An 18,303-nucleotide genomic window follows, 5' to 3' on the forward strand; every position below is an offset into this window, starting at 1 on the left:
CTCTTAGCCTCACATTATTCAGAATGCTAATCACAGAGGCAACTAAACCTTCAGATTGGATAACACTTTTTAGTAAGAGCTCTAGGATCATATGCAACACTAAAAGGACACAAGGCGCTGAGGGTCAGCGCCCTCGGGCATCTTAGTTTCTTGGTCTGGGATTTTGTTGCTAGGCATTCACAGAGAGAATAATGGCAGCGAATAAAAGGTCCTCCCCCCATGCCCCTCTTAAGCTCCTGTTTCTCTGGTTCTGAAAATAAGTGAATGTTTGGGGACAGTTTAAAGAGAGGCCCACAGAGGTTTCCACATGCTATCATCTAGTTTACATCTATGGGCAAAGAATATTAAGGTAAGAGTTATAAATATTTTTAAATTAACATTCTACTTGAAATACTTTTTTAATAGAAGTTTGTTATTGTTGCTTCTAATGAGACTACAGCTCTATTTTGAGTACTAGCAGTGTTAGTACTTGGTGGAACATACAATGAATTTTTTAAAGCATTAATTTTCCTTTAAAATGTGTGGCACTTGGCATAAGCCATTAGAACAATGTGTACAGAAAATCTGGCAGAATTTAACAATACATATGAAAATAGCCTGAAGAAAAGCATTTATTTGAAAACTGTTATGATGTTATTACTACTTATGGAACAGTCAATTATTCAGCTATTCCTTTACTTGATAGGCTAAGTCACTACTATATCAACAGACTTCACACTGTGAAACTGTTAACCTTTTGGATGTAGTATGTTGCTGCTTTAATTTTACAGAAATTCTGATTTCTCTGGGTATAGAAACCATGGTGGGGGGAGGGGGGATCATTGATGCGTTTGCAAATAGGACTTCTTTTCATCTGAAACTAGGCTATGTATTTGCTATGTATGTATTTGTCAGTTTTATAATGTAACAGAAATTATCTTCATGTGTCAACAAAAATAAACATATACATTAAAACATGAGATCAGATTGACCAGGGTTTATTTTAAGTCCCAGAGGTAGCAGATCTGGGTTCAAGTGGCAGGCAGTTTGATCACTTTTCAGTTGCCATACTTTGGGTAGTCCCTAGATTTCTTGGTAAAATGGGGATTATGAGTCACAATATTACCAGTTGTTAGAGAAATTACATAAAATAATACCATTTTATATGCCAGTTAACACATGCTTAGCACAAAATTAATGCATGATGAGCTAATAATTATAATTATTAAGACAAGGCAAATCTGTTTTATCCTATCCTTCTATTGGTAGAAGAAAGGAGAACTCATAAAATTGATAATCTGTCAACAAATTTTTTTTATAATAGGTGAGACACACACAAAAAGGCTTTCTAATGCTTAGCATAAAAATAATTCTGTTTTATAGTAAAAAGAAATTCAAAGATAGGTGGGTCCAGGCTTTTGCCAAGAGGAGAGAAAATATAAAGCAAACGATAAGCATAGGACAGATAAAGTATAGCTCTGGCTTCTTGATATAATAATATCTCAACTTTTACCAATATACTGTTTTACATTATGACAGTCTCATATGCACCAACTCAAATAATCATCATCAGAAGAATTCAGAAGAGGTAACTAAAGCTTGGTGAGATCAAGGGATATGTCCAAGGTCAGACCAGTAGTCCATGACAGAAGAGGAATGAGAAAAAAGATCTCAGGTTCAAGGTTCAAACCTGTACTATTTGCTATGCTGCCTTATTTCTACACTGTGCTGACTATAGTTTCCAAAGGAATAAAGGGTTAGGAGGGAAGGGAGGGTCCATAAAAATATGTGAAAAAGTCTGTGACCTATTGGAGAAGGGTAGATGTACTGAGGAGAGAGAGCATTAAATGGGGATTTGGGAGCAGAAGCACTGATAAACTGAGGGAAAGGCATGTGTGGCTGCTCTGGAGAAATGCAAATCTGAGAATTCCTCTGCTTATAGTCATAGCAATGCTTTGAGTGGATAATTTCCTTTACTGTTTTTTTTTAATTTAACCAGTGGTACATAGATTGGCACACAGTAAAATAAGCAACAGACTGTAACTGCCAATGGAGGCAATTTCTTAACTTTATTTGAATGGATCTAGTTAAGTTAAAACTCCAGTCTGCCAAATACATCCTTCAAAACTAAAATTTCATTTTTAAATTTGAAGCAAATGCATTTGTAACATGTTTTTAAATTTAGGAACTGCTTATTCTAAGGTATTATAGGACTTCACGGGAATGTGGCTGTTTTCTAGACATGACATGAAATCTTCACAATTTGAGAATGTTGAGTGTAGTTATGTTGCTAAAATTGTTTCTTCTAACTGAAAAAGCAAGTATTCTCATTTTTGCGTGAATGTTAACATGTGTATGAATGAATTACATGCCTTTGTTTAATGAAGTGCCAAGACAGGAATATCAATTACAGATGTTTTGTGTTTGTGATGTCTTATGCCAATCAGCACTGTGTTACAACTCATATTTTTACTCAGCTTATATTGTTGCAAGTTGTATACTGACTCCATTTCTATAGGGCTACCTTTCAACGTATAATTTAGCTTTTGAGAACTGAACAGTAATAATAAGACTAATGAAGGCGCTGAGTATAAGTTATACATCACAATTACTGAGAACACTCCAGATGGATATAATGTGCTTTGTGAGCTATTTTTGTTTTGATTATAACACTTGCTTACAACATCTGGTCATTTCCTAAATTTATTACTAATGATGGTTTGTTAGTAGCCAGGGTATCTCTAAATTTAATCTATTTATTTAAATTAGGGTATTATGTTAACCAATTTCCTGCTGCTTAAGAAAAATAACCTTCTCAGAAAGATTACTTTGTATTTTGGTGAATGATCAGATCCATTGTATTGTGAACTTGCTAAATTCGCATTTGGTAGGATTTTTTTTTTAATTTTTGAGAATTACATAGAATTTCTATGTACATTGGTATGTCATTTCTATATAAGAATGTTTTACTTTTTCCTTCCCAGTCACCCTGCTTTTTATTACTTTTTTTTTGCCTTGTTTTGCTAGCTACGTCTTCCAATAGTGAGCAGAAGTTGTAAGAGCAAACATGTTTGCTTGTTCTTTATATTATGGGAAAGCATTCGATGTTTCATCATTAATAGCGATGTAATCTGTAGATTTTTGTTGACACCTTTCTATTTCTTGTACACATAGATTTTTTAATATAAACTGTTATTGCCAAATGCTTTTACTGTATCTAGACATATACAGATACATTTTTTCTTTCTTTTCTAATATAGTGAATTACATAACTTGATTTATGAATGGAAAAAAAACACCTTGAATTCTTGGAATAATCCCATGTGGTCCTGAAATAGTAGCCGTTTACATAGGGCTGTTATTTAGTTGTCATGTCCATGATGGATATTAGCCTGCAGTTTTGTTTTTGTGAAAGAATTTTGTTTTGTAATATTTTTTATTAGTATTTTTCTGGCCTCAAAAATTGAGTCAAGATATATTATCTCTTCTATTTTTGAAAAGAGTTCATGAAGACTTGTGATATTTCTTCCTTAAATGCTTTATAAAATTTACTAGTAAAGTCACTTGGGTCAGGAGCTTTCTTGGTTGGAAAGTTTTATGATGAATGGGGTTTTATGTTTTTATGTCTTTTTTCTATCAGTTTTAGTTAGTTTTAAAAAAAGAATATATCAAGTTTGTTTAAATTGTCAAATGTATTGGCATGGGAGTCTTCTGGAGACAAATTCTTTCAGGTTTTCCCCCTTAAGATGTCTTGATTTCCCCTTTACTTTAAAGGATACTTTTACTATATATAGCATTATAAATTAACAGGTTATTTTTTCCTTTAAGTATTTCAAAGATATCATTTTACTATTTTATTTTATTTATTGTATTTAATGGAGAGTCAGTCATAATTGTTATACCCTTTATGTAATATGGATTGTTTTTTTGAGTGGTTTCAATATTTCTTTTTATTCTTTGTGTTTTAAGATTTCACTTACAATATACCCAAGTATAATTTTCTTCTTGGGGTTTTCTGAACTTATTGAGTGTTTGGTTTTATGTGTTTCATCAATTTGGGGGAAATTTTACCTATTATCTTTAAATTTTATTATTTGTCCTAATCTCTTTATTTTCTCCTTTATTTTTTCCTTTGTTTACTCCAATTATATGTATATTAAACCATATGAAAGTGTCCCACAAATCTCAGACACTTTTCCTTTAGTCTATATATTTATCTTCTCTGTTTCAATTTGGATAATTTCTTTTTGACCTGAATTCATATTAACTGATAGTGTTTTCTTAAATATTACCTATGTGCTATTAAGCTTATCAAATATATTTTTATTTCTGATATTGTTTTATTTCTAGTAGTTCTATTTGATATTTTATTATAATTTTATCTCTACTGAAATTTCCTTTGCATTCAAGACATGTAGCTCACATTCTCCACCCCATTCTATCATACTTATTTTAAATTGCCTGTCTGATACTTCTAATATCGAGACCTTTTCTGGATATTTTCAATTGATGTATTCTTGACTATGGGTTAAATTTTTAAAAATTTATTTGTTTTGGCTGGATAGAGCGTTGGCCCTTGGACTGAAGGGTAAGGGCTTTGATTCCTGGTCAAGGGCACATACTTCAGTTGCAGGCTCAATCCCCGGCCCCAGTTTGGGCGGAGGCAACCAATGGATTTGTCTCTCTCACATCAATGTTTCTCTCTCTGTGTCTCTCCAAGTACCTTCCACTCTCTCTAAAAGTCAGTGGAAAAATATCCTTGGGTGAAGATTAATAAACAAACAAAAATTATTCATTTGCCTCATAATTTTTTATTATATGAGAGGCATTATGAGTAAAATAACTTTAGTAAATAATATTTTACCTCAGAGAAAGGAATACCCCTTTTCCTGTCAGGCCTCCAGTGCAGGGGGGAGCCACCCCAATTTGTAGTTGAACTAGGTCTAATTGAAACTCAAGTTATTGCAGCCTTAATTAGTTTTAACTCACCACAGTCTTTAAATACTTTGAGAATATGATCAGGATTCACCTTTTAATTAAACTTGAGATCTGAGCAATGCAATGCTCCAGAGAGTTCTTTATCCTTTACAATAGAGCTTTCTAACCTTTGTGTGGTAAAAGGACTAAAACTAAGATGCAATATTATGTACTGCCTTGACATGTGAAATAAGAGAGCCTCAGATGTCCTTAACCACAAGTTCCCTTCCCCACTCTGCGCCAGTGGATAAGGTCCCCTAGCCAAAGAATCTTCCTTATCAAAGGGACCAGGCACAGCGTCTGCTGAATAAACATTTTTGTTTTTTCTTGTGATTAGAAAACTAACTCATATGCATTATAAGGGAAGAAAATAAACCTTTTATCTCATCACTTAGAACTCATTTTGCAATATATATTCCATCCTATGTTTACTAATATGATACAACGAAAAATGAAAAAACCTGCTGATAGCATATAATATAATGAGTTTCATAGTTTCTTTTTTATAAAATAACCAGAGGTGACTAAATGGCAATAGGTTAAAACATAATTAAATATAAACCATCTAGTGGGCAATGGGTGTATAGCAGAATGATAGAGTGCAAGTATACAAAACTCTGATGCTATAGTTCAATCCAAGGGTAGTATTTAGAGTCGCTAGAAGAATGGATTGAGTATTCATTCTGCAGGCTGTAATCCCAGGAATATGGTTTTTCTTAATTGTTATTTGATGAGCATTAATGAGTTTCAGAAAGCAGAATTTAAGATTAGGCCTCTGACAGTATCTGAAGTACTAATAGTTTGTGTCTTCAATTAAGGGATAACCCATACATCTAAAACCATCAAATGAGCTGAGGATTTTCTGGGGAGTTATAGCTAACAGAGCTGAGTGGATTGATCATACGGTACCTTTTGATCACAAGGTCCTTGTAAGCTGGATTAAGGATAACTAAAAGTCATTATTGGTCAATACCTTACAAGAGGCAAATTACTTAGCTCAGTTCAGTGTGTGTGTGTGTGTGTTTTTAAATCTTTATTGTTGAAAGTAATACATAATGTCCCCCTTTCCCCCAATTGATCCCTTCTAGCCTGCCCTGCCCCCCTCCCCAGGTCTTTACAACCCTATTAACTCATATGCATTATAAGGGAAGAAAATAAACCTTTTATCTCATCACTTAGAACTCATTTTGCAATATATATTCCATCCTATGTTTACTAATATGATACAACGAAAAATGAAAAAACCTGCTGATAGCATATAATATAATGAGTTTCATAGTTTATGCACATATCAGTTCAGTTTTTATTAATAGAGAGCTATTTATTTGTTATTAATTGTAAATCCAATGAGGGACCCTCTACCACTAAAGTTCATTTGTCCTGAGCAGGATCAAGATTTTTTTTTCTTCAAAACATATGTGCACCATTATTCCAGCTTTTTCTTACACTTTCAGAATAGCCTATTTAACTATGAAAATGGATTTAAAATTGTATGCTATTAAATAAAAAAAATTTACTTGGGTTTTTCTCAATTACTATTCTGCTCAAAGCTAAAGGCAGTTAGTTGCCTATGTCCTTTTCAGATAAAGAATCTAGAATGTTTTTTTCTTAGGACTAAAGACCATGTTTGTGCTTTGAAAATTATGCAGTTTCTTTGCTGCTTTTAGTAACTAAATACTGCTCGGATTATCTGTGCTGGACATTTTTGCTCTTTTACAAATGCAAGGTTTGTGGGATTTTTCTGTGGTATATCTGAGAATTAGATATTTTGTACTCCCTATCAAATTCAATTGGAGTTGCTGCTGATTAATGTATTTTAGTTTAAATAACCTTATATTATATATTCTCTAATATGTTAAAAATTTACTCATAGAAATGAATGGCGAAGACTAAGGAGGAGAAAAAGTACTAAGACCAAGTAGTTAGTAATTCATTGAAAAAAATAAGGCCTTGTTGCTAATCCTGGTGTCCTGTATCCAGGATTAGGAACAAAAGTATGTCTGTAATAATACATAACCAAACAGGTTACTAGGTTTAACATTTTCTAATTCTGAAACAAAACATTACATGACTAAACATTTAACAAGTGCCTAATGCTTGGTACAGAGGTTTACAGGAATATTAATTACATATGGATCTAGTTTTCAGATAACACATAATAGAACATAAGCAAATAAAAGCCAAGAATATTCTTATTCTCCTTTATAATCTCAGTACCTAAGAAAGTGCCTTGCTGAAGCCAACTTAGGGTTTGAGTAATTATTGAATGAATGTTATTTATATATTAGAAGCCCATTGCATGAAGATTCTGCAATAGGCCTTCCTTCCCCTGGCTGCCGGCACCGGTTTTCCTCCGGCACCTGGGACCCAGGCCTTTGGTCTGGCCAGAGCAGAGAAGCCAAGCCTCTTCAGTCTTCAGTCTTCAGTCTTCAGTCTTCACTCTTCACTCCAGCCAGAGCCTTCAGTCTTTGCTCTGCGCCTGCATATGCAAATTAACCACCATCTTTGTTGGGTTAATTTGCATACACATCCTGATTGGCTGGTGGGCATAGCAGAGTGACACCAATTTGCATGTTTCTCTTTTATTAGTTTAGATACTAAGTCTCCCGTGGAACTTTTTATGGATGAGAGAGCTTAATTGATGTCTGAGAATCAGAGATTTGATAGAGTGGTGAGATCACAAATCCCATAAAGCATATCTACTAGAAAAATAGTCATAGAAAAGCGTTTGATCAATTTAGTTCTCTATTTCTTACAATTAGTATACTTTTGTACTACAGAAAAAGTACAAAAGCATTATATATGATCTCATTTTATTGTATTCTCATGTGACTTGACATTTTCTTCATACATTCCTTAGTGGTAAAATACTAATTACCCCCAACCACTAGATGATCAGAATTAGCAAATAGAGTAAGTAAAATTATGATTATTCAATTCATTAATTAATTAGTTCTGGTAAACATTCTGAGAACAAAATTTAAAGTGAACTCCTTACATACCTGTATGTTTTTTTTATTACTTATAATTCAGATTAACTTCACATAATGCTACAGATGAAGTGTATTTATAAAAATGGGTTTAATTTTTCCCCCATTAATTTGGCCTGTGATGTGTGAAAGGGCAGAGACACAGCTCAAAGGAGTTTTTGTTTATATGTGTGCATGTGTATAAGCACTTGAATAAAAGGTGGCTCTTTGGATGGGGCACAGTGGGAAAGAAGGGTGACAATTTTTTTTCTCAATGTCCTTGTGTAGTAGAACAAAATGGTAACCTCTTTCATTCAGTATATCCAAACAGGTTCCATGCTCCCCATTGTCAAAATGAAGCTCCTCTTCAAAATGAGCATCATGTGAAGCACAGGTGTACCTACGGGAAGCCAAGTTACTTCATATTTTTCTCATTGGTTTTCCTGGTAACAATTGCCTGTGTTTTCCCATTTGCCCTTAGCCTCGTCAGAAACCCTTCTCGCTTCCATAGATCCATCCTACCAGAGGTCACAGATCACACTGAACCTACAGAAACAGGAAATCAGACTTCCTGAGTCCACTTCAAAACACAGAAACCTGTTTCCTTTGCACATCTCACATTGGCAAAGCCCTGTCTTAGCGGAGGCAGTGTGGAAGCAGCCGTTGAAAAGGCTAGAAGGACTCACTCCCCAGTTTCACATGAGCTTTCTTGTTTCAAACTACTGAGATGAAGGGAGCAAGGCTATTTGTCCTGCTTTCCAGTATATGGAGTGGGGGCTTTGGGCTTAACCACACCACGCAGACTTGGACTACGCCTGAGGATGAAAACTCCCAGGAGAAGATGACCTCTGCTTCGGTTCCTCTAAATAAACTACAAAGTCACCGAATGCTGCCAACCACTCAGATCATGTCAGCTGAGATGGTCCCTGAGACAAGAACCTCAGAAGAAGGTCTCCTAAAAGCAGCCTTGCTTCCCTTGGAGACCAGTGCAGCTCCTGCGGGTGTGAGACGCCCAGCCCTCACATCCACAGAGGAGCCGGAAGAAAGGGTGCTGAAGTTACAAACTCTGGCCCCGCTGACCAAATCTAGCAGCAAGTTCAGTCCTGGAGCCGAGTCAGTGGTCCTTTCCAACTCCACGCTGAAATTTCTTCAGAGCTTTGCCAGCAAGTCGAATCAAGTGACTTCTCTCAACTCAGTTGGTGGCCTGGGAAATCGATCCCCACGGGAAACATATCTCAGCAGAGGTGACACCAGTGAAAGCCAGAGAACCAACTATCAACAGTCAAGCTTTGAGACAACGAGAGGGAAGTAAGACACATTCTTTTCTTCTTTTCCCCCCTAACTATAAGGTCTGTAAGATTGCAAGCTAACAGTTCAACTATCTCACTCCTAGAAAAAAAATTTATATTTTAGGTGAAAGTGGACCATATTTCAGTTAGACAATGCAATTAAGTGTTACCTTATCTAATGGAGAAAGGATGAACAAACAACATGCAAGAATTCTGTTTTAATTGAAGTTGTCAAAGTCACTTACAGAGGTATTTTTACTTGGGATAGTTACTAACAAAGAATGTAACACCACAGTGACTGTGAGTTCAGTTCATTCAACTCAAGGGTATGTTGTTTGTGCTCAGAATTACACCCACAACATGAGAGGAAAAAACACACGTCAATATAGTTGGGATGTGAACAGATTTTAAAAATTGAAACAGCCTGGTGCTGTGGAACACATACAGTTATCAAGATCAAACCAAGAAGTCGTGGGTTGGAATCCTGGCTCCCATACTATCTAGATTCATAACTTTGAGCAAGTCAGTTGATCTCCCTGAACCTCAGTTTCTTCATATGTGAAATACAGAGGTTGTGGAAGAAGTACAAATAAAACCTGGTTGATTTGGGCTAATTTGAGATAATTTGGGATTTTAAAAAATAACATTTTTTCCTACTGCTTTTGGAATTTTATAGTGATTCCCTAATTTGAAATAATTTGGGATTTAAAAAATAACATATTTTTTCCTACTGCTTTTGGAATTTTATAGTGATTCCAAATAAAAGGAATACGTATGTCTATAGGATTTTTTTTTTCTGGCATATTTTTTCACATTGTTCACTCTCTCTCATCTTAGCACGCAGTTAGTCACTCCTGGCTACATCAGAGCTGTGTGTGGTTTCCTGTCTAGCAGAGTGGATGTTTGTCAGTGACCAAGCACTTTGAAATAGGCAGGATAAAAAGAAGAAATTAGGATTAATGCATTTACACATTGTGTAAGTGCTTGCTGGGGACTTGATCTGTCCACAGCACGGTGCTTGTGCTGAAGGTGAAAGAATGAACAAAAACTCCCATTGTCCTGCTCTCATGGATTCTACAGACCAGTGGGAAGGGTATGAGAAGGAAAAACTGAATAAAAAATGCATTAAAATGGTGATAAGCATTCTGAATGAAGCTTAGGAGAAAATACAGGAGGGTGCATGGCCTGCAAGGGAGGTGAGCAAGCCTTCCCTGAGAGTATAATAGGTGAAATGAGGTACTGGTACACATCAACTGCTTACTTAACTTCTCCCACAACTACAGCCTCTGCACACACATACTTGAATTTAAATCTTCACCGTCTCAGTGATGGCTAGTTTCATAATTAGAAACCTTGGATATGTTATTTTTTTAATATATTTTTTATTGACTTCAGAGAGGAAGGGAAAGGGAGAGATAGAAGCATCAATGATGAGAGAGAATCCTTGATCAGCTGCTTCCTAAACACCCCACCCACACTGGGGATTAAGTCCACAACCCAGGCATGTGCCCTGACCGGGAATTGAACCATGACTTCCTGATTCATAGGTCAATGCTCAACCACTGAGTCATGCCAGCTGGACCCTTGGATATATTCTTGACATTTTCTTTCCCTCTAGCCTTTAACAAAGAAAATAATAATCTTCTTAGTATCTCCTCCAATATAGTCCAGATTCCTCAGCTTTTCTCCACCTTCACTACACCATCCTGTTCCTAGTCTCTATTATTTAACTTGTCCATATCTCCACTCTTGTCTTCTGTAATCCATGCTCCACAGAAGTAAGAGATTTTTAAAAACTTTTTATTGAATAGATTTGACATGACATTGTTTAAATTTAAGGTGTTTAAACTTTTAAAACATTTTATTAGTGTATTTCATTGGACATATGACTTCATCTATTGTGGCCTATTACATGATATACTAACAAGAAAGGAAAGTATGACAGCATTATTTCTTAGAATTTTTAGATTTACATATCTCTTAGACTTAGGGATTATTTTTTTACTATATGTCAATTTTTTGCATATTTAAAATGAAAATATAAATGAAACTGTCCAACCAATACTGACTGAAAGATACCATTCATTTCAAAATATATTCTTGATTGCAAAGATGTGTATCTTAAAATCTGTGAATTTTATATTTTGCTTACATGCTCAAAATTACTCAGTAGTTTTGCATTACATTTAGAATAAAATGCTGAATTCTCACCAGGGATCACAGATATTACTTGACATGAGCTTGCCTATCTTTATGATCTCACTAGAGGCCCAGTACACGAATTCAGACATGGTGAGGGAGGGACCATGGGAGGTTGGCTGCTGGCCCCGAGGAGGGAGCCAGCTCTCAGCCTCCCTGGGAAAGGGGCTACGTCCACCGCCACCCACCCCCAGTTCCCTATCCCAGCCCAGGCCGGAAGGCCCGGGCTGCGATGGGAGAGGAGGCGATGGGTGCAGAAGAAACGGATGCTGGACACCAATGCCACTGTTGGCGCCCCACCACCATGTGGTTCCCTGCCTCCCCCCTCCTCCTTCCCTGGCCACTGTGCCGCCACCATGGTGGGCAGCCCCCGGAGAAGGGAGAGGACGGGAGCGAGACAAACCCTTGTGACTTTCAATAGATCTCAGTGAGGGAGCTGCTCTGCTATGTACAAAATCCCGACCCAGAAGCAGGTTTAGCACCAGGGGCCAATGGTCCGGCCAAGTCAGGTGGGAAGCTTAGCTTTCTCCATTGCCTGGGGCAACCCAAGCCTCCTGCTTGCTCCAGCCTGGCCGGCTTCGGGGAGGGGCCATGGGAAGTTGGCTGTAGGAGTGCACTGACAACCAGGGGGCAGCTCCTGAATTGAGCGTCTGCCTCCTGGTGGTCAGTGCACATCATAGCGACTGGTCAATGGGTCGTTCCAGTAGTTCGGTCTAACGGTCGCTTAGGCTTTTATATATATAGATCTTCCATTAGGATCCATGCTCACTCCACTTCACTTCCTCCAGCCACACTGGCCTTCTTTCTGGTTGCTGAGCATGTCAAATTAACATGCATCTCAAGGAAACTTTCTGTTCACTATTGCTAGACTGTTCTTCCTTCAGTATTTAGAATGAAGGACTTCTTTTCCTCATGAAACTACAACTTTAATGTCCCTCCTCAGAGACCTTGCTGACTATTCTGTGTAAAGTTGCCATCCTTATTTTATCACCCTTATTTTTTTCATAGTGCTATTTAAAATTTTTGGGTCTACGTATGTAAACAGTTGTGCATTTTATGTCTTTTAACAGTAGAACATACATCCCATAAAAATAGGAACCTTGCCTTTCTTATTTACTATTCTATTCACTGCTTACAACAGTGCCAGGCACATAGAAAGAACTCAAAAGAACTCTGTGGATTGTGGATGGACTTGGAGTTTAGAAGAGAGGTCAGCTAGAGATGTAAATTTGGGAAATATAGAAATATGCACACTCAATTGTGAAGGTTTTATTGTGTGTATTTTTTTCTTTTTCTTTTTTTAATAAATGGGACAAGAGAGAGGGGGCAAAAACCAGGGCTAGCCCAGAGAGTCTTCCACTTTTTTATTGGTTGTTTTATTTTATATACAGAATGGTCATAAATATGGTAAAGAGTTAATGAAAGGCCAGAAGGAAAATAAAAGTCAAATATGAAACAACATAAATATTTTATTTGCTGAGTTTAATAACTTGGCTTCTTTTAGAATTTCATTTATTTATTTTTTTTAATACAAGCTACACTTACTTGCTGTATGTACAAGTAAGTGGCTTATGTTAAATGAATTATGACTTCTGGTATAATATGAAAAATTATAAGTTCTACAAGTCTTTTATTAGACTACCTGTAGATATGACAAATCTGATCAATAAAATTCATCTGTTGTCTTAGTCCATTCAGGCTGCTGTAACAAAATAACACGCTCAGTGGCTTACGAACAACAGACATTTATTTCTCACGGTTCTGGAAGCTGGAAGTGTGAGGCCAGGTTGCCAGCATCATTGGGTGAGAGCCTTTTCCAGGTTCCAAGCTTTTCCTTGTATCCTCCGATGGTGGAAGAGTGAGGGGTATCTCTAGGGCCTCTTTTATAAGGGCATCAATCCCATCATGAGGGAGTGGCCTCATGACCTGATCATCTCCAACCCCCCACTTCTAAGTCTATCATATTGGGCACTTATGAATTTCAACATATGAATTTGGGGGAGGAGGGACACAATATTCAATTTATAGCATGTGTAGTTTGCAAAATTATTGTCAAGCCTATTAGCATCCAAAGGGAATTATTCTCACATGCTGTAAAAAGAGAACCATACCATTATATTAAATATTATTTTTTTATTTCCTTGGATAACAAATGTCTACCCTGTTATTACCAACAGTGAAAACTAATACTAAATAGAGTATAAGCTGTATCTCAATTTTCCTCATTGTTTCCTTTTTTTAAAAATTCTTTTGACATTTCTACTCAGTAAGTTGCTACTGAATATTTAAGTATATGTGCTAGAATTTAACAAGTATTTAGTGCAGTTGATTAAATGAGAATTTTTTTTTGTATTTCCACACCTGTTTTTTAATAAGAAAATACTATTTTGAAATGTGTTATTTAAGAGAAAATGCTAAGAGTCAATTTTCAGGAACAACAGGATTGTGTGTAGGATTAGCCAGCCTTTGCCCAGGCTTCGTGGTCTGCACACTGGGAAAGCCTGCCATCTTCTGGAGCACAAACAGCTTGCAGTGTCCCTGAATATGTTGAATTCACAGTGTGGGGGAAAGAAACAGAAAAAGAAAATTCAGTAAAATAAAACATATTTGTGTAAAAGGTCGTACTAAATAATTTTAAAATGGTTACTTATAAAATATGTTATACATATAACATATTTTGGGGTTTCTAAAATGTGTCAATCAAAAATATAGTAGATTGTGTATTTATAATGCTTCTCTTAGTTCATTATCCACAAGACTTCACATTGGATAAGTAAGATTAGACTCCTTTTTCTGCCTCCTATTTCTGCAAAGTAGGCTCATGTTCATAAATAACCAAAGATGTCTGCTTTTCCCTAGAAAAAAAGACCTTTTACCTATTAACTTGGAAAAATCAAAGAATCAATACAAGCTTTTTTTTAGTACATGTTGCTTCACAATAGCAATGGTGTTATTGCCCATAAAGAGAATCCCAGATGCAGTCTGCTGCTTGCAGGGGTACCACCCCATGGAAAGCTGACCACTTCAAAGTACCTGCTCTCCATGCACATAATCCGATTGGAAAAATACAAAGGATTTCTAGATTTAAGCAAAATGCTTGTCTGGGATCATCACATTTATCTTATTCTGCCTGTCACCATTTTACCATGCTTAATTTTCTATTTTTAAACATATTTCTTGATAATTTGACTTTAAAATTGTATTTCCATTTTTAACATCATAGCATAAACCTAATTACAAGTCACACCAGGGGTTCTATGGATAATTCTTCCATTTTACACCAGACCAGAGATTGCCGGGTCATGAGCAATCTGCTGCTATGCTTTTTGCCTACTCAGTTATTTTAGTCATGAGATTGTTTTACTACTTAGAATTTTAATAGCTGGTAACCCTGTTATTTATTCTCATAAACGATCTATCTATCTATCGATCTATCTATCTATCTATCTATCTATCTATCTATCATCTATCTATCTATCATCTATCTATCATTTTTACCCATCTTTCCCCACACACTTTGACAACCACTGGCTTGTTCTCTGTATCTGTTGGTCTGTCTCTTTTTCTTTATTCATTTTTTTATATACAACATATGAGTAAAATCATTCAGTATTTGTTTTTTTCTTATTTTCCTTTGACTTATTTCACTTAGCATTATTCCTCTCAAGTTTCATCCATGTTGTCGCAAATGTCAACATTTCACTCTTTTTTATTGCTGAGTAATATCCATAAATATATAAATGAGAAGTAGAGAAAATACTTAAAGTGGTTCCTGGCACAAAGTATATACCATATAAACCTGTATAAATCTTAGCTACTGTCACTGCTACTGTTTCTCTATATATGAAAGAGGGACTTCAGCCATGGCTTATAATAGTTCACTGTCTTAAATTTGGGCATATGATGAAGATCCTAGGCTATGTTTGAAAACAGGGCCACTGAAATTGTCACTGAAAGGTGGATGTATGCCCTGGACCTTTTGCATTGCTCTCCTCCTCCTCCCTCAGGGACAAACACATCATCCAGTTTCCCCATAACAGTTTAGTAGCTTAAACTGGTTCTTTGTATCTTTACATAAATCCTAAATGTCTTGCCAGACTCTTAAAAATCCAAACAAATACAATAGCCTCCTTTAAAAATATTAGGTGAATAAAATGCCCCTCCCCCCGGGTCAAATGCAAATGCTGTTTGACTGGGGTCTTTAATTCTTCTTCATCGCTCATCTTTATGTTCCCTGCAGTGCCTGCTTACAGAAAGTGGTCAGTTTATATTTGGTTAATGACTGCCTCTGTTTCCTACTTCCCATAAAACCTCTCTTTCAGAGGAGACTTGAACTAATTGCTCCTTTACCCATTTCATCCAGGCCACAGACAAAACCACAACTCATTTGGTGGCTGAAGTTTACTGAAAGCTTCCTTTCCTCTTGATGCAGTCAGTTTATTTAATCACATGGCAGGGTTGGCCTGAGGGTAACAATGGGCAAGAGTTGTTGGAACAGTGACTGCTTATGGTTGGGGGATGAGGGCCTTGCCTTCAAGATTTAGCATGCTGAGGCCCAGGAAATTGAATCTTTAAATCTATAGATTTGCAATGAGTGCAGTCAAAATGGGAGTATTGGCTTGTTTTGAGCATCATGGGAAAAAATAATTTAAGTATTTTGGATGCCTACTGATGGCTGAGAAAGAGAATAAGAATTTGTGTAGTTTTACGGGGTGAAAATCAGAGCAATGCTCATGGCCTTTGATGCACATTTTATAAGCAAAGCAAGGTGGTAGCTTGAATTGGCAAGGGATGTTTTCATTCATTCATTCATTCACTCATCAATCATCTTCTAGGTTAGCATTCATTGAATGATTAACATGTATCAGACACTATTCTAAGTACTTGCATCAACTCATTAAATCCAACCAATAACCTATTACTCTGGCACTATTAGAAGTTACCTTGCTCAAGCTTACATAGTTAGTAAATGGTGGAGTCAGAACTTGAGCCAGGATGTCTGACTCCAGAATCTTTTGACTTTACCACTAGATAGGTGACAGCCTGGGTCCCTGCTCTGACAGACTTTATATTACAGTAGGTGAGACAGCCAATAAACATATAAGTAAACATTAAATAGGAAATATTTCAGAGGTTAAAAATGAATGTTATAGAATAATAAGATTAACTAAGTGAGAGGGCAGTGTGTCTACTTCAGCTCAATGGCCAGGCATGGCCACTCAGACCAGGTGACACTTGAACTGAGGTGCCAGTGATGACAAGAAGCTAGACACTGAAGATCTGGAAGGAGACTGTTTCAGGCAGTAGCAATATCTAAAACAAGTTCTTAAGGTGGGTCCAGTAAAACTGGTGATGCCCTGCCTACATTGCCTTCCCTGGGCCAATGTACAAATTCCCTAGCTGCTATAAATGTTGGCTGCTTTCTGCTCACAACTGCAGTTGCCCTCAGCTGAAGGAGAATGGCTGACATTATGTCCACCCCTGTGGGTTGACCACAGCCAATGGCTGATTGATAGTGTGGTACAAGATGCTGGCCCCTTGCCTCATGCGGAGTCATGGGATCATCAAAGTTAGCCTCCAGTGGAGACCACATCTTTGCTTGGCTTTTCCCCATTTCCTGTTCTGCTTCCCTTACTCTTTTCCAGTTTGGTTCTGAGATCCTTCCCTCAATTAACCACAGGCACAAGAATCTCCATCAAAGGCTCTGCTTCTAGGAAACCCAATCTAAGACAATGGGAAAGAGCCTGGTGTCATGGAAGGACAGCAAGGGAGGCTGGTAATGGCTGAAACACAGGGAGCAAGAGTGTGAGGGTGTGAAGGTACATATGGGGGAAGGGGACAGCTGAAGGAAACTTATGCAGGATAGATGAAAAGCTTAGATTTCACTTAAAGGACAATGGGAAGCCTTTGGAAAGTAATTTTGGTATTCAAGTGCTCTCCAGTTGTGGTGTGGAAAATGAGCTAAGGGGCAGATGAGGCAGAAAACCTTCTTGACCAAAAATTGTAATATCACAACTAAGAAATAATAGTGTCTTGAATTAAAAAAAAAGGTGGTGAAGCAGGTGAGCAGGGGCTGGATTTGGGAGATATTCTAGAAGCAGAGTAAGTACTTCCTGTTAAATTGGATATGGCAGAGTAAAGAAATCTAGGTTTGAGAAGTCAGGCAAATGGCTAAGAGTGGTAGGAATAGTACTTGCTTTATCGTATGCCTTGGAAATTTCTCAAATGGGTTGTCTACATTTAATTCCAGCTTCCTCATTGGAGGAAGCTAATATAGTTTTGAATTAAATGATACAAAATTGTAATTAGGGGAATGTTACAAAATCATTTAATTGTGTTTCTCTCCATGAAGGCTTCTCAATAATTGTTCATATTTAAGGGTGTTCACTCCTCCTTGCTCTTTCTATTTCCTTACCACCTCTGGCATGGCTTTGATCAGATAACTCATTTTAAGCTGGGAAAAGGCAATTCCATGGCTCCCGGCTTTTTTCTGGGCAGGCAACTTTGTACATGGCTTACTGCCATAGCAATGCCTCGATTAAGCAAAGGCCAAAGAGCCATGCACCATCAGGGAGGGCAGAACTCCATTCCCCGCTTGCTCTCAATTCCAAGCGGATGTGAGTGGGAAAGAAAATGTGGAGTGACTGTTTGTGTGAGAATGATTACCTTTCCCTTCAGAGAGCCTCTTGGAATATGGAATAGATTAAGATACTCGGAAGCTGAGAATGCCTCAGATCATGCCCAGAGGGGTGGTGATCATCCCAAGGGCTCAGGCCTCCCCGATTTCAGGGTGAGGCATGGAATTAGCAGGAGGCCCTGGATGGGGAATCTAGGCTCCTCATGGAGGAAGAGAGCTTTTCTTTATTCTTCTTTGTTCACAAGAGAGATCC

At 37.1% G+C, this 18,303-nt stretch overlaps 1 protein-coding gene across 1 annotated transcript in view; it reads left to right on the forward strand.

Moving 5' to 3' along the window:
* Nucleotides 1–212: 212 nt before the first annotated feature.
* MMRN1 (multimerin 1) overlaps nt 213–18,303 on the forward strand; it is a 70,966-nt gene continuing 52,875 nt past the window's right edge. The window contains exons 1-2 of the mRNA XM_014530278.1: nt 213–349; nt 8,407–9,233. Of these exons, the coding sequence (XP_014385764.1) occupies nt 8,653–9,233 (581 nt within the window). The 5' untranslated portion in view covers nt 213–349; nt 8,407–8,652. The remainder of the gene's footprint in view (nt 350–8,406; nt 9,234–18,303) is intronic.

This window comes from Myotis brandtii, unplaced genomic scaffold, assembly GCF_000412655.1.
Source record: "Myotis brandtii unplaced genomic scaffold, ASM41265v1 scaffold730, whole genome shotgun sequence".
NCBI lineage: Eukaryota > Metazoa > Chordata > Mammalia > Chiroptera > Vespertilionidae > Myotis > Myotis brandtii.